Source organism: Pseudophryne corroboree, chromosome 10, assembly GCF_028390025.1.
Source record: "Pseudophryne corroboree isolate aPseCor3 chromosome 10, aPseCor3.hap2, whole genome shotgun sequence".
NCBI lineage: Eukaryota > Metazoa > Chordata > Amphibia > Anura > Myobatrachidae > Pseudophryne > Pseudophryne corroboree.
This window is the reverse complement of record NC_086453.1, coordinates 321,755,838-321,782,767: the sequence shown is the minus strand read 5'-3', so window position 1 is coordinate 321,782,767 and position 26,930 is coordinate 321,755,838. Positions and strand designations below refer to the sequence as shown.

At 50.7% G+C, this 26,930-nt stretch overlaps 1 protein-coding gene across 3 annotated transcripts in view; it reads right to left on the bottom strand.

Moving 5' to 3' along the window:
* PRDM2 (PR/SET domain 2) overlaps window positions 1-26,930 on the bottom strand; it is a 282,691-nt gene that overhangs the window by 223,228 nt on the left and 32,533 nt on the right. For all 3 annotated transcript variants that reach the window (XM_063943520.1, XM_063943519.1, XM_063943521.1), the window contains one exon: window positions 16,508-16,579. In XM_063943520.1, the coding sequence (XP_063799590.1) occupies window positions 16,508-16,516 (9 nt within the window). In that variant the 5' untranslated portion in view covers window positions 16,517-16,579. The remainder of the gene's footprint in view (window positions 1-16,507; window positions 16,580-26,930) is intronic.

Here is a 26,930-nt window from a genome sequence, read left to right as displayed (position 1 = left end):
TTTTCGCCAAATGCGGTGATAATGTTGCGCGGTTACTTCCTTCCTTGCTTTAATCAAAGTAGGAATGACTTCTTCCGGCATGCCTTTTTCCTTTAGGATCCGGCGTTCAACCGCCATGCCGTCAAACGCAGCCGCGGTAAGTCTTGAAACAGACAGGGACCCTGCTGAAGCAAGTCCCTTCTCAGAGGTAGAGGCCACGGATCTTCCGTGATCATCTCTTGAAGTTCCGGGTACCAAGTCCTTCTTGGCCAATCCGGAACCACTAGTATCGTTCTTACGCCTCTTTGCCGTATAATTCTCAATACTTTTGGTATGAGAGGCAGAGGAGGAAACACATACACCGACTGGTACACCCAAGGCGTTACCAGCGCGTCCACAGCTATTGCCTGCGGATCTCTTGACCTGGCGCAATACCTGTCCAGTTTTTTGTTGAGGCGAGACGCCATCATGTCCACCATTGGTCTTTCCCAACGGGTTACCAGCATGTGGAAAACTTCTGGATGAAGTCCCCACTCTCCCGGGTGAAGGTCGTGTCTGCTGAGGAAGTCTGCTTCCCAGTTGTCCACTCCCGGGATGAACACTGCTGACAGTGCTATCACATGATTCTCTGCCCAGCGAAGAATCCTTGCAGCTTCTGCCATTGCACTCCTGCTTCTTGTGCCGCCCTGTCTGTTCACATGGGCGACTGCCGTGATGTTGTCCGACTGGATCAACACCGGTTTTCCTTGAAGCAGAGGTTCTGCCTGGCTTAGAGCATTGTAGATTGCTCTTAGTTCCAGAATGTTTATGTGAAGAGACGTTTCCAGGCTCGACCACACGCCCTGGAAGTTTCTTCCTTGTGTGACTGCTCCCCAGCCTCTCAGGCTGGCATCCGTGGTCACCAGGATCCAATCCTGTATGCCGAATCTGCGGCCCTCCAATAGATGAGCACTCTGCAACCACCACAGAAGAGATACCCTTGTCCTTGGAGACAGGGTTATCCGCTGGTGCATCTGAAGATGCGACCCTGACCATTTGTCCAACAGATCCCTCTGGAAAATTCTTGCGTGGAATCTGCCGAATGGAATTGCTTCGTAAGAAGCCACCATTTTTCCCAGGACTCTTGTGCATTGATGTACAGACACCTTTCCTGGTTTTAGGAGGTTCCTGCCAAGCTCGGATAACTCCTTGGCTTTTTCCTCCGGGAGAAAAACCTTTTTCTGAACCGTGTCCAGAATCATCCCTAGGAACAGCAGACGTGTTGTCGGAATTAACTGGGATTTTGGAATATTCAGAATCCACCCGTGCTGTTTTAGCACTTCTTGAGACAGTGCTAATCCCATCTCTAGCTGTTCTCTGGACCTTGCCCTTATTAGGAGATCGTCCAAGTATGGGATAATTAATACGCCTTTTCTTCGAAGAAGAATCATCATCTCGGCCATTACCTTGGTAAAGACCCGAGGTGCCGTGGACAATCCGAACGGCAGCGTCTGAAACTGATAGTGACAGTTCTGTACGACGAACCTGAGGTACCCCTGGTGTGAGGGGTAAATTGGAACGTGGAGATACGCATCCTTGATGTCCAAGGATACCATAAAGTCCCCTTCTTCCAGGTTCGCTATCACTGCTCTGAGTGACTCCATCTTGAACTTGAACTTCTTTATGTACAGGTTCAAGGATTTCAGATTTAGAATAGGTCTTACCGAGCCATCCGGCTTCGGTACCACAAATAGAGTGGAATAATACCCCTTTCCTTGTTGTAAAAGGGGTACCTTGACTATCACCTGCTGAGAGTACAGCTTGTGAATGGCTTCCAAGACCGTCACCCTGTCGGAGGGGGACGTTGGTAAAGCAGACTTCAGGAAACGGCGAGGTGGATCCGTCTCTAGTTCCAACCTGTACCCCTGAGATATTATCTGCAGGATCCAGGGATCTACCTGCGAGTGAGCCCACTGCGCGCTGAAATTCTTGAGACGACCCCCCACCGCCCCCGAGTCCGCTTGAGAAGCCCCAGCTTCATGCTGAGGCTTTTGTAGAAGCGGGGGAGGGCTTCTGTTCCTGGGAAGGAGCTGCCTGTTGCTGTCTCTTCCCCCTTCCTCTGCCTCGTGGCAGATATGAATATCCCTTTGCTCTCTTGTTTTTAAAGGAACGAAAGGGCTGCGGTTGAAAAGTCGGTGTCTTTTTCTGTTGGGGAGTGACTTGAGGTAAAAAGGTGGATTTCCCGGCTGTAGCCGTGGCCACCAAATCCGATAGACCGACACCAAATAACTCCTCCCCTTTATACGGCAAAACTTCCATATGCCGTTTTGAGTCCGCATCGCCTGACCACTGTCGCGTCCATAAACTTCTTCTGGCCGAAATGGACATAGCACTTACCCGTGATGCCAGTGTGCAGATATCCCTCTGTGCATCACGCATATAAAGAAATGCATCCTTTATTTGCTCTAAAGACAGTAAAACATTGTCCCTATCCAGGGTATCAATATTTTCAATCAGGGACTCTGACCAAGCTACCCCAGCACTGCACATCCAGGCTGTCGCTATAGCTGGTCGTAGTATAACACCTGTATGTGTGTATATACTTTTTTGGATATTTTCCATCCTCCTATCTGCTGGATCTTTAAGTGCGGCCGTCTCAGGAGAGGGTAACGCCACTTGTTTTGATAAGCGTGTGAGCGCCTTGTCCACCCTAGGAGGTGTTTCCCAGCGCGCCCTAACCTCTGGCGGGAAAGGGTATAAAGCCAATAACTTCTTTGAAATTAGCATTTTTTTATCGGGGGCAACCCACGCTTCATCACACACCTCATTTAATTCATCTGATTCAGGAAAAACTATAGGTAGTTTTTTCACACCCCACATGATACCCCGTTTTGTGGTACCTGTAGTATCAGCAATATGTAACGCCTCCTTCATTGCCAAAATCATATAACGTGTGGCCCTACTAGAAAATACGGTTGATTCGTCACCGTCGCCACTGGAATCAGTGCCTGTGTCTGGGTCTGTGTCGACCAACTGAGGCAAAGGGCGTTTTACAGCCCCTGACGGTGCTTGAGGCGCCTGGACAGGCACTAATTGATTGTCCGGCCGTCTCATGTCGTCAAACGACTGCTTTAGCGTGTTGACACTATCCCGTAATTCCATAAATAAAGGCATCCATTCTGGTGTCGACCCCCTAGGAGGTGACATCCCCATATTTGGCAATTGCTCCGCCTCCACACCAATATCGTCCTCATACATGTCGACACACACGTACCGACACACAGCAGACACACAGGGAATGCTCTTAACGAAGACAGGACCCCACTAGCCCTTTGGGGAGACAGAGGGAGAGTTTGCCAGCACACACCAAAAGCGCTATATATGACAGGGATAGCCTTATAATAAGTGCTCCCTGTATAGCTGCTTTAATAATATAGTTTTGCCACAATTTTGCCCCCCCTCTCTTGTTTTACCCTGTTTCTGTAGTGCAGTGCAGGGGAGAGCCTGGGAGCCTTCCTGACCAGCGGAGCTGTGTGAGGAAAATGGCGCTGTGTGCTGAGGAGATAGGCCCCGCCCCTTTTTCGGCGGGCTCGTCTCCCGCTCTTTAGTGGATTCTGGCAGGGGTTAAATATCTCCATATAGCCCCCGGAGGCTATATGTGAGGTATTTTTAGCCAAAAAAGGTTTTCATTTGCCTCCCAGGGCGCCCCCCTCCCAGCGCCCTGCACCCTCAGTGACTGCCGTGTGAAGTGTGCTGAGAGGAAAATGGCGCACAGCTGCAGTGCTGTGCGCTACCTTAAGAAGACTGAGGAGTCTTCTGCCGCCGATTCTGGACCTCTTCTCGTTTCAGCATCTGCAAGGGGGCCGGCGGCGAGGCTCCGGTGACCATCCAGGCTGTACCTGTGATCGTCCCTCTGGAGCTAATGTCCAGTAGCCAAGAAGCCAATCCATCCTGCACGCAGGTGAGTTCACTTCTTCTCCCCTAAGTCCCTCGTTGCAGTGATCCTGTTGCCAGCAGGACTCACTGTAAAATAAAAAACCTAAGCTAAACTTTTCTAAGCAGCTCTTTAGGAGAGCCACCTAGATTGCACCCTTCTCGGCCGGGCACAAAAATCTAACTGGGGCTTGGAGGAGGGTCATAGGGGGAGGAGCCAGTACACACCACCTGATCGTAAAGCTTTACTTTTTGTGCCCTGTCTCCTGCGGAGCCGCTATTCCCCATGGTCCTTTCAGGAACCCCAGCATCCACTAGGACGATAGAGAAAATAAAATAATAATAATGAGAAAAACTGAAGCTTCTCTCTAATACAGGGCAGTACGGATGGTGTAATGGTTAGCATTACTGTCTCACAGCACTGAGGTCATGGGTTCAATTCCCACCATGGCCCTAACTGTGCGGAGTTTGTATATTCTCCCCGTACTTGCGTGGGTTTTCTCTGGGTACTCCGGTTTCCTCCCACAATCCAAAAATATACTGGTAGGTTAATTGGCTCCCAACAAAAATTAACTCCCTGAGGGGAGATATGCAGTAAGAGAGTGCTCGGTTTCTGCTTTCTCCTATACTGCATTGCGCCCCAGCCCCTTCGGCCTGGAAGCGTATACATGTGGGCTTTCACAGAGGCAAAGAATGGCAATGGGATTCTCTGCTGCTCGGTCTGTCCAGAAACACAGAAAAACATAATTGTGGAGATAAAAGAAAAGCAAAAAGCGGCTGTTTTTATGCCCCTTTTTGCTTTCTTTTTTAACCACTTAACTGACAAATATTATTTTCCAAAAACCGCTCAGAAATTGTCTTTTTTTTTTCTTATGATTGAAGTAGGTTAAGAACATTTATTTGAAGTATGTCCAATACAATTTTATTAAAAAAAAATAAAAAACCCATCAGTACAAATATCGATGGTCGGAGCACTGGAACAGTCGATGATCAGACCACCACAACTTCAGTTTCCAGGCATGTGATCCTCCGGAGCTCCCCAGGGAAGGTGAAGGCTGCTTCTCTCCCCCCCCCCCCCCAGCTGCTGCTAATGTCTTCCAGGATGCAAAGGGACCGGGCCTTTGCTTCCGGCAGCCGCACAGTGAGCTTTCTGACCGGTCACATACGATGCGACCATGGTGGTCATTCCGAGTTGATCGCAGCCAGCAACTTTTTGCTGCTGCTGCGATCAACTAGTCCACGCCTATGGGGGAGTGTATTTTAGCTTAGCAGGGCTGCAATTGCTTGTTCAGCCCTGCTAAGCTAAAAAAAGTTTCAAGCAGATCAAGACTAGCCCTGGACATACTTACCCTGTACGACGATATCAGCGATGCTGGGGCCGGCTTTGACGTCAGACATCCGCCCTCCGTTCTCCTTGACACGCCTGCGCTTTCTTCTCCACTCCCTGAAAACGGCAGCCAACGGTCCGGAGACACCCAGGAACGCCTTCTTTCTGTCAATCTTCTTGCGGTTGTCTCTGCGACCGCTTTCTTCGTTGTCCGCGACGTAACCCAGCGAACCCTGTCGCCCTGCAACTACGCGCGTGGGCATTCCGGACCCGTTCGCACCGCAGCAACAAACTGCTGAGTGTGAATGGGTCGGAATGTCCCCCATGTCAGGAGAAGCCCAGCTTCTCTCTTGATCTAGGGTTAATTTGGTCAGAACACAAATAACTTACCAGTAATCTTTTGGAATGTGGGAGGACACCGGAGCTCCCAGAGGAAACCCACGCAAACATGGAGAGAACATACAAACTGCACACAGATAGGACCCTGCTTGGAACTTCAACTTTTGACCTCAGTGTATTTGATGTAGTATTGCTAACTAGTATGCCAACTTGCTGCCCCAGAGAAAATGAGCGTCCAGTCCTGATACAAATACCATAGTCCCACTGAAGCTTTAAGGAGACAGTATTTACCACACACTGGGCCTTATTTCAGAGTGAGACGTAAACTTGATTTGCATCTTTTTTTTAAGCATACGCCCCTGGATGTGCATGACTAGGGACTGGGGCAGTGATCAGCAGGAAGACACAGGCAGAGGGCGTGCAAACACAGTCACGGAACTGCTTGCTGTCAGGACTTGGCCTGCTTGCAATTGTGAAGAATGCATTTGTTAAGAATGTGTTTTAAGAATGGAGTTAGAACCGGAACTGAAAACCATTTCTCCTCTCTTCACAGGTAAAAACCCCATCTTCATGCTTGTATATCTGAGTCTCTCATCTCTCTCTGGCTACACTTTTCACACCCCAAGGAAGTTTGTCTGCAAATGTCTGTGATCCTTCTTCAATGCAAAATAACCTCTGTTAATTAGCTGAACTTCTGATTGCATACCTCCCCCTTTGCCAGCTGATATAGTTGGAGCATTTAAGAGCAATATTATCAAGGCCTGCAGTCAGGACTTGGCCTGCTTGCAATTGTGAAGAATGCATTTGTTAAGAATGTGTTTTAAGAATGGAGTTAGAACCGGAATTTGAACTGGATTTGGACTACGCTAAAATCTTGAATAAAACAATTTCCCCAAACACTGCAACTCAGGACCATCATGTGGCCTCTCCTCACCTCTGCCTTGAGAACACCAGGACCAATGCCTACTATTTCTCTGTCCAAGAACATCATGACTGCCCCCAAGACTACCCCTCAAGCTGAGCAGGGAACTGAGGGGCGTGCGCATCAGGACCAGATTTTGCTGGGTCAGTTCCATTGGACATTAGTGTGCACTCCACATTCTTACACCCACCCGCACTGCTCCCCACACTCTCACACCCACCCGCACTGCTCTCATGAGACCAGGACATTTATCATTTTCACAAATTAATGTTTTCCTGCAAATGTGTCTTTCTCTTCTTTCTTCTTACAGGGTACTTTCCCCCCACTGTGTGCTATTCCTGTAATGTGTACCTCCATTGGTTGCACACCCTGCCAGCAGTAACCTACACAGTGCGCCTCACATGGCTGCCTCAGATGGTTCCTCCATGGGCAGGGTGTGCTTCATTTGGATCTTTCCATGCAGGGTATAGCATACTCCTACACACGTGTCAGTTTTACAATAAATGCATTTGGCCCTTGTATGGCTCATCTCCCACTGTGTAACCTTCGTAGTGCGCCCAACATGGCTGCCTTATCTGGTAAACTTGTGGATGGGATGAAAAATACATGGACCTGATGGTTTTATTGGAACCCTACTCTGAACCTAAGGACTCTGTAATCTCCCCGTTTTGTGTTCTCTTCTAGGGGTGGACTATTCCACCCTGGGTAATCCTACGCAGTGCGCCTAAGATGGCTGCCGCACCTGGTACCTTGTGAGGGTGGAATACACAACCCCTGGAGGTTATTACCCAAAATGCTTACACCAACCCTGCATTATGCTTTCTGTCTTTATTGTCTGTGTGGTTTATCTTTTGATGTAATACTTAAATCTTCTGTATTATGTGCATTGTTTGAGTTCTAGTTGGCGCCGCGGATGGCTGCCTCGGTGCTGCTCTGCCAAGCAGCCTTTGTGTTTAGTCTTACATGTATAATATGTCTAATATGTTGAGTCTATTGTACAGTTGCAATGTGCAGTATCAACTCATACGTGTAATGTGTGTAATGTATGCTATGTTCTTCCCCCTTCGTATGCTATGTATTCCCCCTTCATGTTGCTGCTTGGTGATGCATTGTACCACAAAGAATTCCTAGTGTACGTGAGTACACCTGGCCAATAAAGCTGATTCTGATTCTGATTAGGACATGTGGATGTGCATGTGGAAAGCCTGTGCACACATTATTAAGTCTCGTCATTGTGTGGCATTGTATACATGTACGCATCTCCTTCGCTAAGCATCACAGATGCACCAATCCACTCATTTGTCTGCTCTATCCTGCCGTTAGGTGTACAGTATTTCCATTGCGTCGCGCAAGCTTTTAAGAACGCACTCTGAAACCACGCAACCTGTAACACGTAATAAAAGGGAAATAATAAAAGACTTCCACTTTGAAGCACTTCATTAGCTTTCTTTATAGGATGTTATGAACAGAGAATGCAGTTATACCAAACGTGCAGATTTCCATGTGTCCCATGCAACTGTAACTTGCGAGTAACCTATAGTATGCACAATAAAAGTGCGCAGCTTGAATATATAAAACCTTCTTTCATATCCAGATTTCCCTACATCCTCAGAGATCTGCCCCACGTGTGCTTTTTCTATCATCCCAGCGAGATGTTGGCAATTATTGGAAAAACATGGATTAAGGAAGATTACTGGCACACGCGCCAAATCCTGACTATGGGGGTCATTCCGAGTTGATCACTCGCTAGCTATGTTTTGCAGCGCTGCAATCAGATAGTCGCTGCCTATAGGGGAGTGTATTTTCGCTTTGCAAGTGTGCGAACGCATGTGCAGCCGAGCGGTACAAAAACAGTTTGCGCAGTTTCTGAGTAGCTCTGGACTTACTCAGCCGCTGCGATCACTTCAGCCTGTCCGGTCTCGGAATTGACGTCAGACACCCGCCCTGCAAACGCTTGGACACGCCTGCGTTTTTCCAACCACTCCCTGAAAACGGTCAGTTGACACTCACAAACGCCCTCTTCCTGTCAATCTCCTTGCGATCGGCTGTGCGAATGGATTCTTCGTTAAAGCCATCGGCCAGCACCGTTCCGCTTTGTACCCGTACGACGCGTCTGCGCATTGCGGTGCATACGCATGCGCAGTTTTGCAGAGTTTTGACCTGATCACAGCGCTGCAAAAAATTGCTAGCGTGCGATCAGGTCAGAATGACCCCCTATCGATCTACACTAAAAAGGTCTACAGTAAATAGGTCCACCATTAAATGGTTGACAAACCTTAGGTCGACAGGGTCAAAAGGTCGACGTGAAAATGGTCGACACACAAGTTGTTGTTTTTCTATTTCTTTTCAACTTTTCATACTTTATCATCCACGTGTACTACGATTGGGAATAGTAACCTGCGCCACTACGCGAGGGGCTGTGGTACACGAACAGGGTTTGTTTGTGGCAGAAAAGTGACAAAACACCCAAAACAAACTTGTGTCTACCTGTTTTTGTGTCGACCATTTCTACGTTGACCTTTTCTACTGTCTACCTATTCCATGTCGTGGTTGACCTATTGACTGTAGACTTTAGTGTAGATTTAATAATCCACACCCAACCTAATAATGACAGCCAGGTGCGCTGAACCGTACCCGCGATGTGTGCGCGCACACATCACAGGTAAGCCGAGCATTGCTACAACTGTACTTCCTGACTTCTTGGCTGAGGGCGTGGCAGAGCATAGGTGGGCGGTGCAGGGGAGGCATGATGGCACAATCATGTCGGCCTTACTCAGCCTCCTGCTATACAATGGCAAGATTACCAGCACTGTAAAGCAGAGGTGTAACTACATTTACGCTATTCAGCACAAATCACGTCATAGCCGTTTGAGGTGGAAAATGTAAATCTAAAGTGGTGGAACTGAATTTGTTAGAAGGGTATGCAGTGTTGCAATTCAGCATGTCGACATTAACATGTCAACATATGACATGTGTATATAATAACGTCAACAAATCTTAGGGTAAGCATTAGGGTGACGTGTCGACATTTAGAATGTTGACATGTTCTAAGTCGATACTGTGCAGGTTAACATTGTGAACATAATGACATGTACTCTGCCGACGTGAAATGCTGACATGCTCTTGGCTACATCATGATTGTTGACAAATATACCAACACTGTTTGAAGCAGGCCTAGTCTAATCATGGGACAAGTCTGACAATCCTGGAGCTGATGTAGGGTTTGAATGCAAGTCACCTGTAATTGCTCCTGCATTGTGTGCACAGACCAGTCGCCTTATGCCGACTTGTGCACATTTCTAGAACCAGACGCCCGTATCTGTATGCATGTTTAACAGCAGTCGGCACTTTAGTGCACATGCACCAGCCCTATATTCGGCCCCCTGAAAACTAGCGTAATTACACACATGTACAACTCGCAATGCCTGAAATGTCACCGACATGTCCTCACTAAAATCTCAGACAATGTGTGAACGACCTAGTGCCACCCATTTAGGCGCATTCAGTTGCAGGTGGAGATGTGACGACTTAACATTGCTCATAAATGCATATGGAGCATTCTCAGTGCGAACGTACTCAAGATACGTGCGCTAAATCGACTAGCATTCAACTTTGCATCAGACCCTCAATCACCAGTGAAATCCACCTAAAATATTACAAGGTACAGCTCATTGGGGCTCATTAGGGAAGAGGGGGTGGTTTCTCTCGATTAGGCACATTCCATTAGTTGCCAAACTCTGATAGAACCTCGCCCACAAACACGCCACATTATTTGAAGGCAGGAAAACCTAAAATTGTGCATGTCTCTTCCATGGTTAGGGTTAGGCATTGCTGGGAGGGTTAGGGTTAGGCTGTGGGGAGTTACGGTAAGGCACCGCAGGGTGGGTTAGGCACTGACGGGAGGGTTTAGTAGTTACGGTAAGGCACCGCAGGGTGGTTTAGGGTTAGGCTGGGGGGGAAGCCACAGTAAGGCACCAGGAGGAGTGTTATGGTTAGGCACCACCAGGAGGGTTAGGGTTAGGCTGCGGGGGGGAGGTTAGGGTGATGCACTAAGGGGAGGGTTGGGGTTAGGGTAGGAATTAGGGGGAAAAAATAAGAATTTACTTACCGATAATTCTATTTCTCATAGTCCGTAGTGGATGCTGGGAACTCCGTAAGGACCATGTGGAATAGCGGCTCCGCAGGAGACTGGGCACAAAAGTAAAGCTTTAGGACTACCTGGTGTGCACTGGCTCCTCCCCCTATGACCCTCCTCCAAGCCTCAGTTAGGATACTGTGCCCGGACGAGCGTACACAATAAGGAAGGATTTTGAATCCCGGGTAAGACTCATACCAGCCACACCAATCACACCGTACAACCTGTGATCTGAACCCAGTTAACAGCATGATAACAGCGGAGCCTCTGAAAAGATGGCTCACAACAACAAAAACCCGATTTTTGTAACAGCAACTATGTACAAGTATTGCAGACAATCCGCACTTGGGATGGGCGCCCAGCATCCACTACGGACTACGAGAAATAGAATTATCGGTAAGTAAATTCTTATTTTCTCTGACGTCCTAGTGGATGCTGGGAACTCCGTAAGGACCATGGGGATTATACCAAAGCTCCCAAACGGGCGGGAGAGTGCGGATGACTCTGCAGCACCGAATGAGAGAACTCCAGGTCCTCCTCAGCCAGGGTATCAAATTTGTAGAATTTAGCAAACGTGTTTGCCCCTGACCAAGTAGCTGCTCGGCAAAGTTGTAAAGCCGAGACCCCTCGGGCAGCCGCCCAAGATGAGCCCACCTTCCTTGTGGAATAGGCTTTTACAGATTTAGGCTGTGGCAGGCCTGCCACAGAATGTGCAAGCTGAATTGTACTACAAATCCAACGAGCAATAGTCTGCTTAGAAGCAGGAGCACCCAGCTTGTTGGGTGCATACAGAATAAACAGCGAGTCAGATTTTCTGACTCCAGCCGTCCTGGAAACATATAATTTCAAGGCCCTGACTACATCCAGCAACTTGGAGTCCTCCAAGTCCCTAGTAGCCGCAGGTACCACAATAGGCTGGTTCAGGTGAAACGCTGAAACAACCTTAGGGAGAAATTGAGGACGAGTCCTCAATTCTGCCCTGTCCGTATGAAAAATTAGGTCAGGGCTTTTATAGGATAAAGCCGCCAATTCTGACACACGCCTGGCCGAAGCCAGGGTTAACAGCATTACCACTTTCCATGTGAGATATTTTAAGTCCACAGTGGTGAGTGGTTCAAACCAATGTGATTTTAGGAACCCCAAAACTACATTGAGATCCCAAGGTGCCACTGGAGGCACAAAAGGAGGCTGTATATGTAGTACCCCCTTGACAAACGTCTGAACTTCAGGAACTGAAGCCAGTTCTTTCTGGAAGAAAATCGACAGGGCCGAAATTTGAACCTTAATGGACCCTAATTTTAGGCCCATAGACAGTCCTGTTTGCAGGAAATGCAGGAAACGACCCAGTTGAAATTCCTCTGTAGGGGCCTTCCTGGCCTCGCACCACGCAACATATTTACGCCAAATACGGTGATAATGTTGTGCGGTTACATCCTTCCTGGCTTTGATCAGGGTAGGGATGACATCATCCGGAATGCCTTTTTCCTTCAGGATCCGGCGTTCAACCGCCATGCCGTCAAACGCAGCCGCGGTAAGTCTTGGAACAGACAGGGTCCCTGCTGGAGCAGGTCCCTTCTTAGAGGCAGAGGCCACGGGTCCTCTGTGAGCATCTCTTGAAGTTCCGGGTACCAAGTCCTTCTTGGCCAATCCGGAGCCACGAGTATAGTTCTTACTCCTCTCCGTCTTATAATTCTCAGTACCTTGGGTATGAGAGGCAGAGGAGGGAACACATACACTGACTGGTACACCCATGGTGTTACCAGAGCGTCCACAGCTATTGCCTGAGGGTCCCTTGAAATGGCGCAATACCTGTCTAGTTTTTTGTTGAGGCGGGACGCCATCATGTCCACCTTTGGTTTTTCCCAACGGTTCACAATCATGTGGAAGACTTCTGGATGAAGTCCCCACTCTCCCGGGTGTAGATCGTGTCTGCTGAGGAAGTCTGCTTCCCAGTTGTCCACTCCCGGAATGAACACTGCTGACAGTGCTATCACATGATTTTCCGCCCAGCGAAGAATCCTTGCAGCTTCTGCCATTGCCCTCCTGCTTCTTGTGCCGCCCTGTCTGTTTACGTGGGCGACTGCCGTGATGTTGTCTGACTGGATCAGCACCGGCTGACCTTGAAGCAGAGGTCTTGCTAGGCTTAGAGCATTGTAGATGGCCCTTAGCTCCAGGATATTTATGTGAAGTGATGTCTCCAGGCTTGACCACAAGCCCTGGAAATTTCTTCCCTGTGTGACTGCTCCCCAGCCTCTCAGGCTGGCATCCGTGGTCACCAGGACCCAGTCCTGAATGCCGAATCTGCGGCCCTCTAGAAGATGAGCACTCTGCAACCACCACAGGAGAGACACCCTTGTCTTTGGTGACACGATTATCCGCTGATGCATCTGAAGATGCGACCCGGACCATTTGTCTAGCAGATCCCACTGGAAGGTTCTTGCGTGGAATCTGCCGAATGGGATTGCTTCGTAGGAAGCCACCATTTTTCCCAGGACCCTTGTGCATTGATGCACTGAGACTTGGCCTGGTTTTAGGAGATTTCTGACTAGCTCGGATAACTCCCTGGCTTTCTCCTCCGGGAGAAAAACCTTTTTCTGGACTGTGTCCAGGATCATCCCTAGGAATAGAAGGCGTGTCGTCGGGATCAGCTGCGATTTTGGAATATTGAGAATCCAACCGTGCTGCCGCAACACTATCTGAGATAGTGCTACCCCGACTTCCAACTGTTCCCTGGATCTTGCCCTTATCAGGAGATCGTCCAAGTAAGGGATAACTAAAACTCCCTTCCTTCGAAGGAGTATCATCATTTCGGCCATTACCTTGGTAAAGACCCGGGGTGCCGTGGACAAGCCAAACGGCAGCGTCTGAAACTGATAGTGACAATTCTGTACCACAAACCTGAGGTACCCTTGGTGAGAAGGGTAAATTGGGATATGTAGGTAAGCATCTTTGATGTCCAGAGACACCATATAATCCCCTTCTTCCAGGTTTGCAATCACTGCTCTGAGTGACTCCATCTTGAATTTGAACCTCTGTATGTAAGTGTTCAAGGATTTTAGATTTAAAATTGGTCTCACCGAGCCGTCCGGCTTCGGTACCACAAACAGTGTGGAATAATACCCCTTTCCCTGTTGCAGGAGGGGTACCTTGATTATCACCTGCTGGGAATACAGCTTGTGAATGGCTTGCAATACTGCCTCCCTGTCTGAGGGAGACGTCGGTAAAGCAGACTTTAGGAAACGGCGAGGGGGAGACGTCTCGAATTCCAATTTGTACCCCTGAGATACCACCTGAAGGATCCAGGGGTCCACTTGCGAGTGGGCCCACTGCGCGCTGAACTTCTTGAGATGGGCCCCCACCGTGCCTGAGTCCGCTTGTAAAGCCCCAGCGTCATGCTGAGGACTTTGCGGAGGCGGGAGAGGGCTTCTGTTCCTGGGAACTGGCTGTGCTGCAGCCTTTTTCCTCTCCCTCTGCCACGGGGCAGAAATGAGGATGGCTACCAGGTCTGATAGACCTACCCCAAATAACTCCTCCCCCTTATAAGGCAATACTTCCATGTGCCTTTTGGAATCCGCATCACCTGACCACTGCTGCGTCCATAACCCTCTTCTTGCAGAAATGGACAGCGCGCTAACTCTTGATGCCAGTCGGCAAATATCCCTCTGCGCATCACGCATATATAAAAATGCATCTTTTAAATGCTCTATAGTCAGTAATATACTGTCCCTATCTAGGGTATCAATATTTTCAGTCAGGGAATCCGACCACGCCACCCCAGCACTGCACATCCAGGCTGAGGCGATTGCTGGTCGCAGTATAACACCCGTGTGAGTGTATATACATTTTAGGATATTCTCCTGCTTTCTGTCGGCAGGTTCCTTTAGGGCGGCCGTATCAGGAGAGGGTAGTGCCACCTGTTTAGACAAGCATGTGAGCGCTTTATCCACCCTAGGGGGTGTTTCCCAACGTGCCCTATCCTCTGGCGGGAAAGGGTATGATGCCAATAACCTTTTAGGAATTATCAGTTTTTTATCGGGGGAAACCCACGCCTCATCACACACTTCATTTAATTCCTCGGATACAGGAAAAACTACAGGCAGTTTTTTCTCACCAAACATGATACCCTTTTAATGGTACTTGTATTATCAGAAATATGCAAAACATTTTTCATTGCCTCAATCATGTAACGTGTGGCCCTACTGGAAGTCACATTTGTCTCATCATCGTCGACACTGGAGTCAGTATCTGTGTCTGCCATCTGAGGTAACGGGCGTTTTAGAGCCCCTGATGGCGTTTGAGACCCCTGGACAGGCACAAGCTGAGTAGCCGGCTGTCTCATATCGTCAACTGTCTTTCGTAAAGAGCTGACATTGTCACGCAATTCCTTCCATAAGCTCATCCACTCAGGTGTCGACTCCCTAGGGGGTGACAACTCTATTATAGGCAATTGCTCCGCCTCCATCTCATTTTCCTCCTCAAACATGTCGACACAATCGTACCGACACACCGCACACACACAGGGAATGCTCTGATAGAGGACAGGACCCCACTTTGGGGAGACAGAGGGAGAGTATGCCAGCACACACCAGAGCGCTATATATAGACAGGAATACCACTATATAACGTGCTTTTCCCTTTATAGCTGCTGTTATTATCAAAACTGCGCCAAATTAGTGCCCCCCCTCTCTTTTTTACCCTTTTCTGTAGTGCAGGACTGCAGGGGAGAGTCAGGGAGACGTCCTTCCAGCGGAGCTGTGATGGAAAATGGCGCCCGTGTGCTGAGGAGATAGGCTCCGCCCCCTTCTCGGCGGCCTTTTCTCCCGCTTTTTGGTGAATTCTGGCAGGGGTTAAAATACATCCATATAGCCCTGGGGGTTATATGTGGTGTATTTTCGCCAGCCAAGGTGTTTTACATTGCTGCTCAGGGCGCCCCCCCCTAGCGTCCTGCACCCTCAGTGACCGGAGTGTGAAGTGTGCCTGAGGAGCAATGGCGCACAGCTGCAGTGCTGTGCGCTACCTTGTTGAAGACTGATGTCTTCTGCCGCCGATTTTTCCGGACCTCTTCTTGCTTCTGGCTCTGTAAGGGGGCCGGCGGCGCGGCTCTGGGACCGGACTCCGAGGCTGGGCCTGTGTTCGGTACCTCTGGAGCTAATGGTGTCCAGTAGCCTAAGAAGCCCAAGCTGGCTGCAAGCAGGCAGGTTCGCTTCTTCTCCCCTTAGTCCCTCGATGCAGTGAGCCTGTTGCCAGCAGGTCTCACTGAAAATAAAAAACCTAAAACTAAACTTTCACTAAGAAGCTCAGGAGAGCCCCTAGTATGCACCCTTCTCGGCCGGGCACAAAAATCTAACTGAGGCTTGGAGGAGGGTCATAGGGGGAGGAGCCAGTGCACACCAGGTAGTCCTAAAGCTTTACTTTTGTGCCCAGTCTCCTGCGGAGCCGCTATTCCCCATGGTCCTTACGGAGTTCCCAGCATCCACTAGGACGTCAGAGAAATACCCTCTAGAACCACCACTTGTCAGAGGTCGGCAGCAGAAGTGCTGCACACGTCACCACCGGGACCTGGAAGACGATGCTTGAGACACCACTGCCGCCGGGAACAGGTAAGTGACCGTTGGGTCACCAGGGACGTTAGGTCATCAATTCTATTATGTCATCCAATGCATGATGACATGAGAACTGTCTATCTAACACACCACTCCCGATGAGAACAGAGAAGATACAAATGTATACTTAAAGCAAATCAATTTTAATAAAAAATAAAAACACACACACAAACAAACACACACACACACTCTCTCTCTCTCTCTCTCTCTCTCTCTCTCTCGTAGCCTATGGACAATCTGCCCTGACTGAAAGATGTTCTAATCCAGACAGTATTTTATCTTACACTTACCTGATTCATTTTGAATTGCCAAGGAGATCTAGAAAGATGCACATCACAAAGATACTCCTGCTTATACGTGACCTGGAAGATAAAAGGAGCAAAGATAAATAACTCCATACACACTGCATTTATCTTGTGCAAATAATGCAAGTTCACAATGATTTATATAATCTTTCCCCTCACCAGCTGCGCCACTAGGGGGGGATGCGGACTAAACCAGGAGACACCAAAATAGCAGTTTGAATGGCATCACTGAAGAGTGGTGATGGACTTCAAAGATCAAGGGGCGTGTCATCATGGGCATGACACCATGACCCATTCTGTGTACATGCGCAGTCTGCACTGGGTGTCACCAACCCCAGAGATGCCATTGCCTCTAATTCTTTTTAAACATATAGTGGTTCAGGGTCCGGAATGGTGTAGGGCAGAGTTTCCCAAACTCTGCCATTACAGTCCAGGTTTCAAGGATATCCATGCTTGAGCACAGGTGACTTAATGGGGTTGTGATGTTGCGATAGCATTATCATGGCCCCACTTCTAGCTATACAATGAAAAGTTTAATAGCACTTGAAATGGACGGCAGGGCCACGATGATGAAATTCAGCCTGCAAACTGCCCATTTTACTCTGGAAATGGGCGACCGGCTGGCCGGTGACCTCTGTGAGACTTGCCCACTACTCCTGGCGTCTGGGAACACCACCAGAGATCCAGGAGAGTAGGGAAGTACGAGGCAAATTGTACGCAAGACCGTCTCGGTGGTCTTGGAGCATTACAATTCATATTACGTTATTTTCCCCGAAGGCAGTCGTGAAACTGAGGGAGGTTCACCCTTGTGCTGCTGCGCCATTTTTAGTGCTAGGAAACATTTAATTGTAAGTTTACATGTATTTTTTATCTCTGCTTGCACCGCAGCACCGGACAAGCACCAGCGGCTGTGGAGATGCAGTGGGTAAACCCCCGGTGTACAGTGGGGAGTGCTCAGGGAGAACGACCCAGGCCTCAGCTGTAGGACCTTAAGTTGCTGAATGCTGGGGACAGAAAGGGTGCGACTGGGACAGGCCTGGGAACACTTAAGGCCAAATACTGTTGTCCAAAATGTCAGGTCCAAAAGCGGATTATTTGAGGTGCATACAGAGACGCAGACGTCCGTGAAAAAGATATCCCAAAGTTACCCCAGTATGGGATATGCTACTTATTAACTATTTTCTCTATAGGTGTAGGAACAAGTGGCTTCAGGTACACAGTAACACTATGAAGGTTATTTTGGTCTATGTTTTTAACCCTTTACATGCCAGCAGTCTGCCAATTACAGTCTTTCAAATCTCCATCGAACAGTGTTTCTTGACTTGCGAGTTAACCTTTAATGACCCTAACGAAGACGCATCGTTTACTGGTTAAATGATAACGTTACCAAGCCAGGAAAATATTTCCGGCAAACAAAAATATTATGGACACAAGCTCTAGTTATGTGAAGTTGTAGCATTTACAGGACAACACTGCATATACTGTACGTATAGGTGTACATGTGCTAGGGACTATGGATTCCCAAGGGCAGGGACTGAATGAATAAATGTTCTCTGTCGAGAGCTGTGAAACGCGTCTGCTACATAAATAACTGTTAAATAACTAAATAAAAAGGTGTCCTCACTTGATTAGGTTTCAAATCCACTGGTGTAATGATTGCGGTGTGTGTTTGGGCACAATATTCTAACTGATGTCGGTATGGCCTGATGCAAGCAGTAATGGGCCACACAAAGGGGCGTCGTGAGCAAAAAGCAATCAATGAGCCCGTACCCTCAAGAAGACAGACAATATCAAACGGTTATTTTCTGCTTTTCTAACACCATGCACCTTTACTGAGGGGTATGGGTCATTAGGTCAATATGAACAAGGTCGACACGGTAAAAGGTCAACATGAGTTTTTGTAACTTTTTTTGGTGTCATTTTCTTCTTAAAGTGACGGGGAACCCAAATTAGCGCACCCTGTCCCCTCGCATAACTCGCTTCGCTCGCCATGCTTCGGGCGAGGTGTTTTGCTCCGCTACCGCTGCGCTCAGCACAGGTTAATATTCCCAATCGTAGTCCACGTGGATCGTAAAGTATGAAAAAGATCAAACAATGGAAAAAAAAAAGGGAAAAGTGCATGTCGATCTTTTTCCATGTCGACCAAAAGTGGTCGACCTAATGACTGTCGACTTAATGGCCGGTTCCCTTCACGGAGATATTGGCAAAAAGCATCTGCTCCTCCTGACAGTAAAGGTATGTACTATGCGATTTTCGGTCCTACACTGCTAGATCTGTCAGGAGACCGGCGGTCACTATACCAACACCGGGATCCCGAAAGGTGAACAGCTCGACAGTCAGTATGCTGACCAACAGGGACTATTCCCACTCGCGGGAACAGAATCTGTGGCGAGTGCAGCGAGCCCAAAAGGGACTTCGTTGCGCTTGCCTCCCCCCCCCCCATCCATCTAAAAGCTGGGATCCCGCAATCGGTATTGTGACCGGCGGACTTCCAAGCGTTGGTTAAACAAACCCAACCCCTGACAGATAGGGACAATAATTGTGTAGTGTGTAGACAGCATCAGGGCCGCACAGTCGAGCTATAAGTGGTCGGATAGGCACTATTAGTCTCACGGTTTTGGTACTGTCGAGATGTATGGACCACGGCCCGATGTCTAGTGTTTGGAGACATATCAGTGAGATGATTTGGAATTGAAACGATCGTTTGGAACTGAATGATTATTCGGTAGTGCAGGGGTGGGGAACCTCTGGCCCGCGGGCCGTATAAGGCACGCAAAGTCATTTGTTCCGGCTCATCTGCTTGTGTGTCAGCGAGACACGCCGCCGCTCAGTCCAGCGGCGTGTCTCAGCTGTCAAGGCAAAGAGGAGAGCGCGGCTATGTCTGGCGGCAGCGGCGGGTAGGATCTCAAACCAGCCGCCGGTTCGTGAGCCAATCAGAGCTTGCGGACCGGCAGCCAACCAGGAGCCGTCGCTGCCGGTCCGCGAGCTCGGATTTGCTCACGAACCAGCAGCTGGTTTGAGGTCCTACACGACGCCACCCGACAAAGCCGGGCTCTCCTCCCTGCCCCCTGACAGCCGAGACACGCCGCCGCCGGACGGGGCAGCAGCAGCAGCGGTGAGCAGCACAGTGGGGGCATTTGTGTATCACCTTCTATTTTAATTGGCCACACCCATATTTGGGCACGCTCGCGCCTTCGACACGTGCACTCAGTACCTCTAAGGGGCATACCTACTGGGGGACAGGGTCATTTTTAAGTTGATAATTTTTGTATGGTCCCCGAAGGATTTTATAAATATCCAAATGGCCCTTGGTAGATAAAATGTTCCCCACCCCTGCGTTAGTGTGTACAGTGTATATCTTATAGTGTGTATCCAGCTTTATAGTTGGCTGGACATGGGGGGATTGGTTATGTGCGTAAAGCCGGGTACACATTAGGTGACTAAATCGGACAATCTATTGTTCCGCTGCGGTTCTGCAAAATTGTTCCCTTGGTCATCCTGTTGAGCATGCTGCACGCCCAATGGGACGATTTAAGAAACGACAACGTGTATTTTAAATGCAGCAGCCAACGCTACATCGCACCATCGTCCACTGCATCGTGTGGCAACAAGTATTCTGCAGTCGATAGGTACACACAGCGTGTAGTGTGTACTCAGCATTAGCAACATTAACGCTGATAAATCTGCATCCTGATGCTGAAACTACCAGCAGTTTGGCTATACAAAATATTATTGTAAAGCGCAACGGAATATGCTGTGCTATATAAGAAACTGCTAATAAATAATAAACTTACACAGATAAATACTGTGCATTTGGGAGTTCCTACCAGTTGGACGGGTGCCCACAGAGCTGGTGAAGATCAGGTGCTCATCACACCTTGCAATGTGATACCTTTTACACTAGGGAAAATGAATCCATTTAAATTCTGGCATAAACCAACAAAGATTTTAACCCTTACTTACCATAAACCAGTGTTCTAGGGGGAAGTAGTAGAAGTTGTGATACATTAGATGACTGTAACAAGTACTGTCACACAGTTTACTTCTGACAGTGTACACATTCCTAAGAGGGACTGCACACCTGCACAACACCTGTGCAAACGCGCCTAGACGCACAATTGGGCCACACACCCGCCTTTGTGCATGGTGGACAAAAAGACAGGCTCTGCTCTTATGCATATTTCCTTGTTAATAAAATGAGCCACAGAGTTGTTTAATAAATAAAACAAATCACACTTTAGCTTACGCTAAATGCAGAACATGCAGCTCAGGCGTGGCAATTCATATGGTTTGTAACTGTGTCACACAATCACCCGGTAAGCGTAACAGAACGGCCTCTTCTGTCTATTGTAACAGAACTGTACTGGAAAAGGACTTAGGTGTTCTCATAGATCGCAAGCTAGGCAGCAGTACCCAAAGTAGGATTGCAGCAAAGAAAGCTAATAAGATATTAGCATGCATAAAACGGGGAATTGATGCAAGGGACGAGGGTGTTATACTCCCGTTATATAAATCACTAGTGAGGCCACATCTTGAATACTGTGTACAATTCTGGGCACCCTACTAAAAAAAGGATATCCTGGAGCTAGAAAAGGTTCAGAGGCGGGCGACCAAACTAACTAAGGGCATGAAGACGCTGGAATACGAGGAAAGGCTTGCAAGGCTAGGCATGTTTTCATTGGAAAAGAGGAGACTAAGAGGGGACATGATCAACATCTACAAATATATAAGGGGACAATACACAGAGCTTGTGCGGGACCTATTTTTGGTTAGATCAACACAGAGGACTCGTGGACACTCGCTCAGATTAGAGGAGAGGAGATTTTGCACAATACGGCGTAAAGGCTTTTTCACAGTAAGGACAATACGTGTATGAAATTCCCTACCTGAGGGAGTTGTAATGTCGGACTCTGTCATCACCTTTAAGAATGGGTTAGATACATTTCTAATGGATAAGGATATCCAGGGTTATGGTGCGTAGACGCGCACTATAGTTACTCTAAAAAAGGGATATAGGGGGTAATTCCAAGTTGATCGCAGCAGGAATTTTGTTAGCAGTTGGGCAAAACCATGTGCACTGCAGGGGAGGCAGATTTAACATGTGCAGAGAGAGTTAGATTTGGGTGTGGTGTGTTTGTAGAGATGTGTCCCAGGGCACATCCGAGGTGCAGACCCTAGCTGTGGGCAGCGCTGGGGCAGCTCGTCTGTCCCCAGCGCCTGTCGGCGTACAGCAGCAGCGGGTGTCTGGTGCAGGGATCGGACGTTTCCCTGCACCAGATTGTCAAAGGCGACGGGCTGCGGCGCGGCGGCGTTTCAAACTTGGTGCCACTTGGGCCGCCAATGAGAAGCGCCGCCAGCGTCTTTTCAAATCCGGCGCCGCCAGCGAGCCAATCGCGGCTCGCGGGGCGCCGGCCAATCAGAAGCGGGCGCGGCGAGCCAAACAGCGCTCGCCGCGTCACAGGCCCCGCCCCTGGCGTCTGACGCCGGGCAGGCGCCGAAGACAGAAGCAGCGCCGAAGAGCGGCGAAGATCGGAGTGGCGCGAGGAGGAGGAAGACGTCGCGGAAGAAGCTCCGGTGGCCGCAGAAGAGGCCAGAAGACTCCAGGCTCCGGAAAGAAGATGTCCAGCGGCGGCTGGACATGGAGAGGAGACTGCGGCGCCGCTGGCCAGGACGGGCCAGCGGCAGAAGAGCTCATCCAGGCCGAGAAGCGCTGCAGTGGTGGGAAGCAATTGAGCTGTGCAGTTCCCCACTGCAGCCTTCTCAACCGCAGGTAGGCCCTTCTAAGGTGCCCCCCCCCCTCTCCTCCCTAGACCACCGGGTGTTCGGGCATTAGGCCCGTGGGCACAGTCAGCCCTTCCGGCCTGTGGGCATTTAGTCGGGCCCTCCTGGCCCGTGGGGGCATTTAGTCGGGCCCTCCTGGCCCGTGTGCACGTGTAGTCGGGGCCCCCCAGGCCCGTGGCCCTGATAGGCAGGCACTAGGCCTGAGGGTGCAGTTTGGGCACTAGGCCTATAGGAATAGTCAGGCCACAGGCCTGTGGTACCAGATAGGCGGGCATTAGGCCCGAGGGGCAATTCAGGCAATAGGCCTGTGGGACATTAGAGGGCATTAGGCCCTAGTTTAGTTGGCGGCCGTTAGGTGTACATAAGGTGACTCTGGGTATTAGGCCCAGGTCACCCAACGGGTGGCAAGTTAGGCGGGCGCTAGGCCCGGGGGACAAAGTCAGGCCTCCGGCCTGTGTGCAGTTAGGGGGCGTTAGGCCCAGTAGATAAGTGGCCCCCCCTAAGGTGAATAAAGATGGCGCTGGGCACTAGGCCCGGGCCATCCCAAGGAGTATAGGTAGGCAGGCTCGCTGGGCCTGAGCCCCACCTAAGAGAGGGTATAGGAGGTGGGAAGGCTGTGCGGCGTCCACCCCCCAGAGTGCAGGTAGGGATATAAAGGAACAGCACCGTTTGATGTTGTACTCTGATGATGTTGTGTGTGTTGTTACCGTGCAGGGCAAATTGTTGTTTTAGAGTTTGTGCATAGTTTGTGTTGCATCAACCACACTTGAGCCAGTTTGAGGGCTTTGTTTATGTAGCTAGTGTAGCGGATGCACACTAGGTTAGAGTGAGGCCCTGCACGGCTGTTTCTCTCTTTGCCTCCTTACAGGGACCTGTAAGTGGAGAAGATCAGAGTACAAGACGTAGGACGGTGAGTAACATCTGTCTGTGTGTTCCCTTCTGTGTTTGTCCCTATCTGTCTCCCTTCCTTCAGGGCGAACGGTGAGCCTTACACGCCGGTGCAAGGTAGAATTTCCACCTGGTGCGAGAAAGCCAATAGGTGAAATTCGGGCTCTGAGGCGTACGCCTGGGATGACCCTCACCTAGCCCGAAAGCGCTATTTTCCTCGGTTCCGGAGGGCGTTTCGGTCCACAGTCAGGAGAACGGCACTCAGCAATCTCCTTCCTCCTAGGTCATCGTGTCCGGGTCCGACTGAAGATTTCCAGGTCCGTTGAAGGTTCCGGTACCTGAAGCTGAGAGAGTGCGGCGCCTGGCAAGTAGTGAACCTACACCTGCACGGCAGCAGGCACTACACGCACCGCCACCCTCTTACTTTTTGGCGTAGTCGGCAGGATCAAGGACCGCGGACACGATGTGGAATGTCCCCAAGAAGACCTCCCTGCGGACGGCTCCGGAACAGACCCACCCCCGGATGTGTGTGGACCAGAGCGACTGGGTGACGGTGTCTGGGGCAGACCTCCTGAAGATGGTGCAGCGGTCGGTCCAGCGTGAAAAGGAAGAGCGCCGGGAGAAGGGGCGCAAGAAAGCCGCCGTGACGCCCTGCAAAAAATGTCGGCAAACGGGACACTTTGCCAACGAATGTACTTGGCGAGAGACATCCCCAAAGAAGGTGGTCAAGGAAGCGGACCGAAGACGTCAGAAGGGCCAAGCGAAAGAGTCCTGGTGTTTGCTCTGCGGAAACTACGGGCATGAGCATAACCGTTGTCCCTGGGATGAAGAGTTGAGCCAAGACGAGGTTGATTCCTGGTGTGAAAGCTGTGGAGATCCCCGACATCGGCTCCTGGAGTGTCCATGGACTGAAGACAGGACAGACTACGAGGCCACGGTGAAACAGCTGACGGAGTCTCGTCAGCAACTTTGGGACCGGGTGGCTGCAGAGCCCGTGTGTGCGCTCTGTAAGGCGAGGAGACATGCGCTTTCCGATTGTCCGTGGAATGAAGACCGGATGATTGCGGATGGTCGTGCCCAGAGATGGGAGGAGGAAACCAGAGAAATGGAGCGGAAGAGCCTGCTTGAAGTTGATTCGCAGGTGCCCATTTTATCTGAGCCGGAACCAACGGGTGAAGATCCCTCAGTGAAGGAGGTGGCCCAGGAACCCGTCTTGGAGAAGGTGGCAGTGACCCTCCCTTGTTGGAAGTGTCGGTGATCAGGACATTCGGCCAATGAGTGTCCCTGGGAAGATGCCGCGGACCTACTCTGTCCCAAGAAAGCGACCCCAGTAGCGAAGGATCCTTTCCCGCATAAGGCGGTGGTGGACGACTGGGAGGAAAAGAAACCACGCTGTGAAGAAAGGCGTGAAGACCCAGTGACGAGGACGTCCGGAATCTCCCCACGTTGGAACCATCCACGACCAGGACGTGCGGAACAGGTGTGTCCTGGGTACCAAGAGATGCCAGCGGAAGCGAAGGAGTACGCTGAGGCAGTAAAGATGCCAGCGGAAGCGAAGGAGTACGCTGAGGAAGTAGAGATGCCAGCGGTAGGGACCAAGTACGCTGAGGAGGAAAATAATCCCCTAGTCCAGGTATCGGTGGAGGAGGACTTTGACTACGGTGAGCTGTCCGCCGACGAATCCCTCCAAGAACAGATGGAGGACGACTCTGGCATCGGAAGTGCCGACGAGAGTGACTGGCAGGATCGGGTGGAGTCGAGCTCCCAGTTGATTGCCCTCCGTGAAGAGGAGGAGATAGTCCTGGAGCAAGAATACCTGCCGGAAGTGCCGAATTGGACGGACGTACGGGGAGAGGATCGTAATGCCGTGGGAGGACCCGTTCCAGAGGAAGACATGGGACCTTTGGAGATGCACCACGAGGAGAAGCAACAGATGGTGGTTGTTGCCCGGGAGGAAATGGATACCCCGGAGGATTCCGCTGTTGGGTGGTGGTCGGTACCACACCCTGAAGAAAGGGACGATGCCCCAGACTATATGGGAGGTCAAGAGTGGGTGACTGTTGTCCCCGTGGAGGAAGATTCTCCTTGGTGGCCCACGTCGAGCGACCGTGAGGAGATGCCACTCCCCCAGAGGATACGCCGACGGAGGTCAGGAGGTAAGAAGAGGAACCCGGAGCTGGAGGATGAAGGATGTGGGGTCACGGTCTTTCCGGGCTGGGCCCTCGAACACAACCTCGCCGGAAGGACCTTGGAATTCCTGACCCGCGGACAAGGGATATCGTGAGTACCTTTGTAGGGACTACAAAGGAAAAAGGGGGGAAATGTAGAGATGTGCCCTGTGTTCCAGGGCACATCCGAGGTGCAGACCCTAGCTGTGGGCAGCTTGTCTATCCCCAGCACCTGTCGGCGTACAGCAGCAGCGGGTGTCTGGTGCAGGGATCGGACGTTTCCCTGCACCAGATTGTCAAAGGCGACGGGCAGCTGCGCGGCGGCGTTTCAAACTTGGCGCCACTTGGGCCGCCAATGAGAAGCGCCGCCAGCGTCTTTTTAAATCCGGCGCCGCCAGCGAGCCAAACGCAGCTCACCGGCCAATCAGAAGCGGGCGCGGCGAGCCAATCGGCGCTCACCGCGTCACAGGCCCCGCCCCCGGGCGCCGAAGACAGAAGAAGCCGCGCCGAAGAGCGGCAAAGATCGGAGTGGCGCGAGGAGGAGAAAGACGTCGCGGAAGAAGCTCCGGTGGCCGCGGAAGAGGCCAGAAGACTCCAGGCTCCGGAAAGAAGATGTCCAGCGGCGGCTGGACACGGAGAGGAGACGGTGGCGCCGCTGGCCAGGACGGGCCAGCGGCAGAAGAGCTCATCCAGGCCGAGAAGCGCTGCAGTGGTGGGAAGCAATTGAGCTGTGCAGTTCCCCACCGCAGGTAGGCCCTTCTAAGGTGCCCCCCCCCTCTCCTCCCTAGACCACCGGGTGTTCGGGCATTAGGCCCGAGGGCACAGTCAGGCCCTTCCGGCCTGTGGGCATTTAGTCGGGCCCTCCTGGCCGTGGGGGCATTTAGTCGGGCCCTCCTGGCCCGTGGGCACGTTTAGTCGGGCCCTCCAGGCCCGTGGCCACGTGTAGTCGGGGCCCCCCCGGCCCGTGGCCCTGATAGGCAGGCACTAGGCCTGAGGGTGCAGTTTGGGCACTAGGCCCATAGGAATAGTCAGGCCACAGGCCTGTGGTACCAGATAGGCGGGCATTAGGCCCGAGGGGCAATTCAGGCAATAGGCCTGTGGGACATTAGAGGGCATTAGGCCCTAGTTTAGTTGGCGGCCGTTACGTGTACATAAGGTGACTCTGGGTATTAGGCCCAGGCCACCCAACGGGTGGCAAGTTAGGCGGGCGCTAGGCCCGGGGGACAAAGTCAGGCCTCCGGCCTGTGTGCAGTTAGGGGGCGTTAGGCCCAGTAGATAAGTGGCCCCCCCTAAGGTGAATAAAGATGGCGCTGGGCACTAGGCCCGGGCCATCCCAAGGAGTATAGGTAGGCAGGCTCGCTGGGCCTGAGCCCCACCTAAGAGAGGGTATAGGAGGTGGGAAGGCTGTGCGGCGTCCACCCCCCAGAGTGCAGGTAGGGATATAAAGGAACAGCACCGTTTGATGTTGTACTCTGATGATGTTATGTGTGTTGTTACCGTGCAGGGCAAATTGTTGTTTTAGAGTTTGTGCATAGTTTGTGTTGCATCAACCACACTTGAGCCAGTTTGAG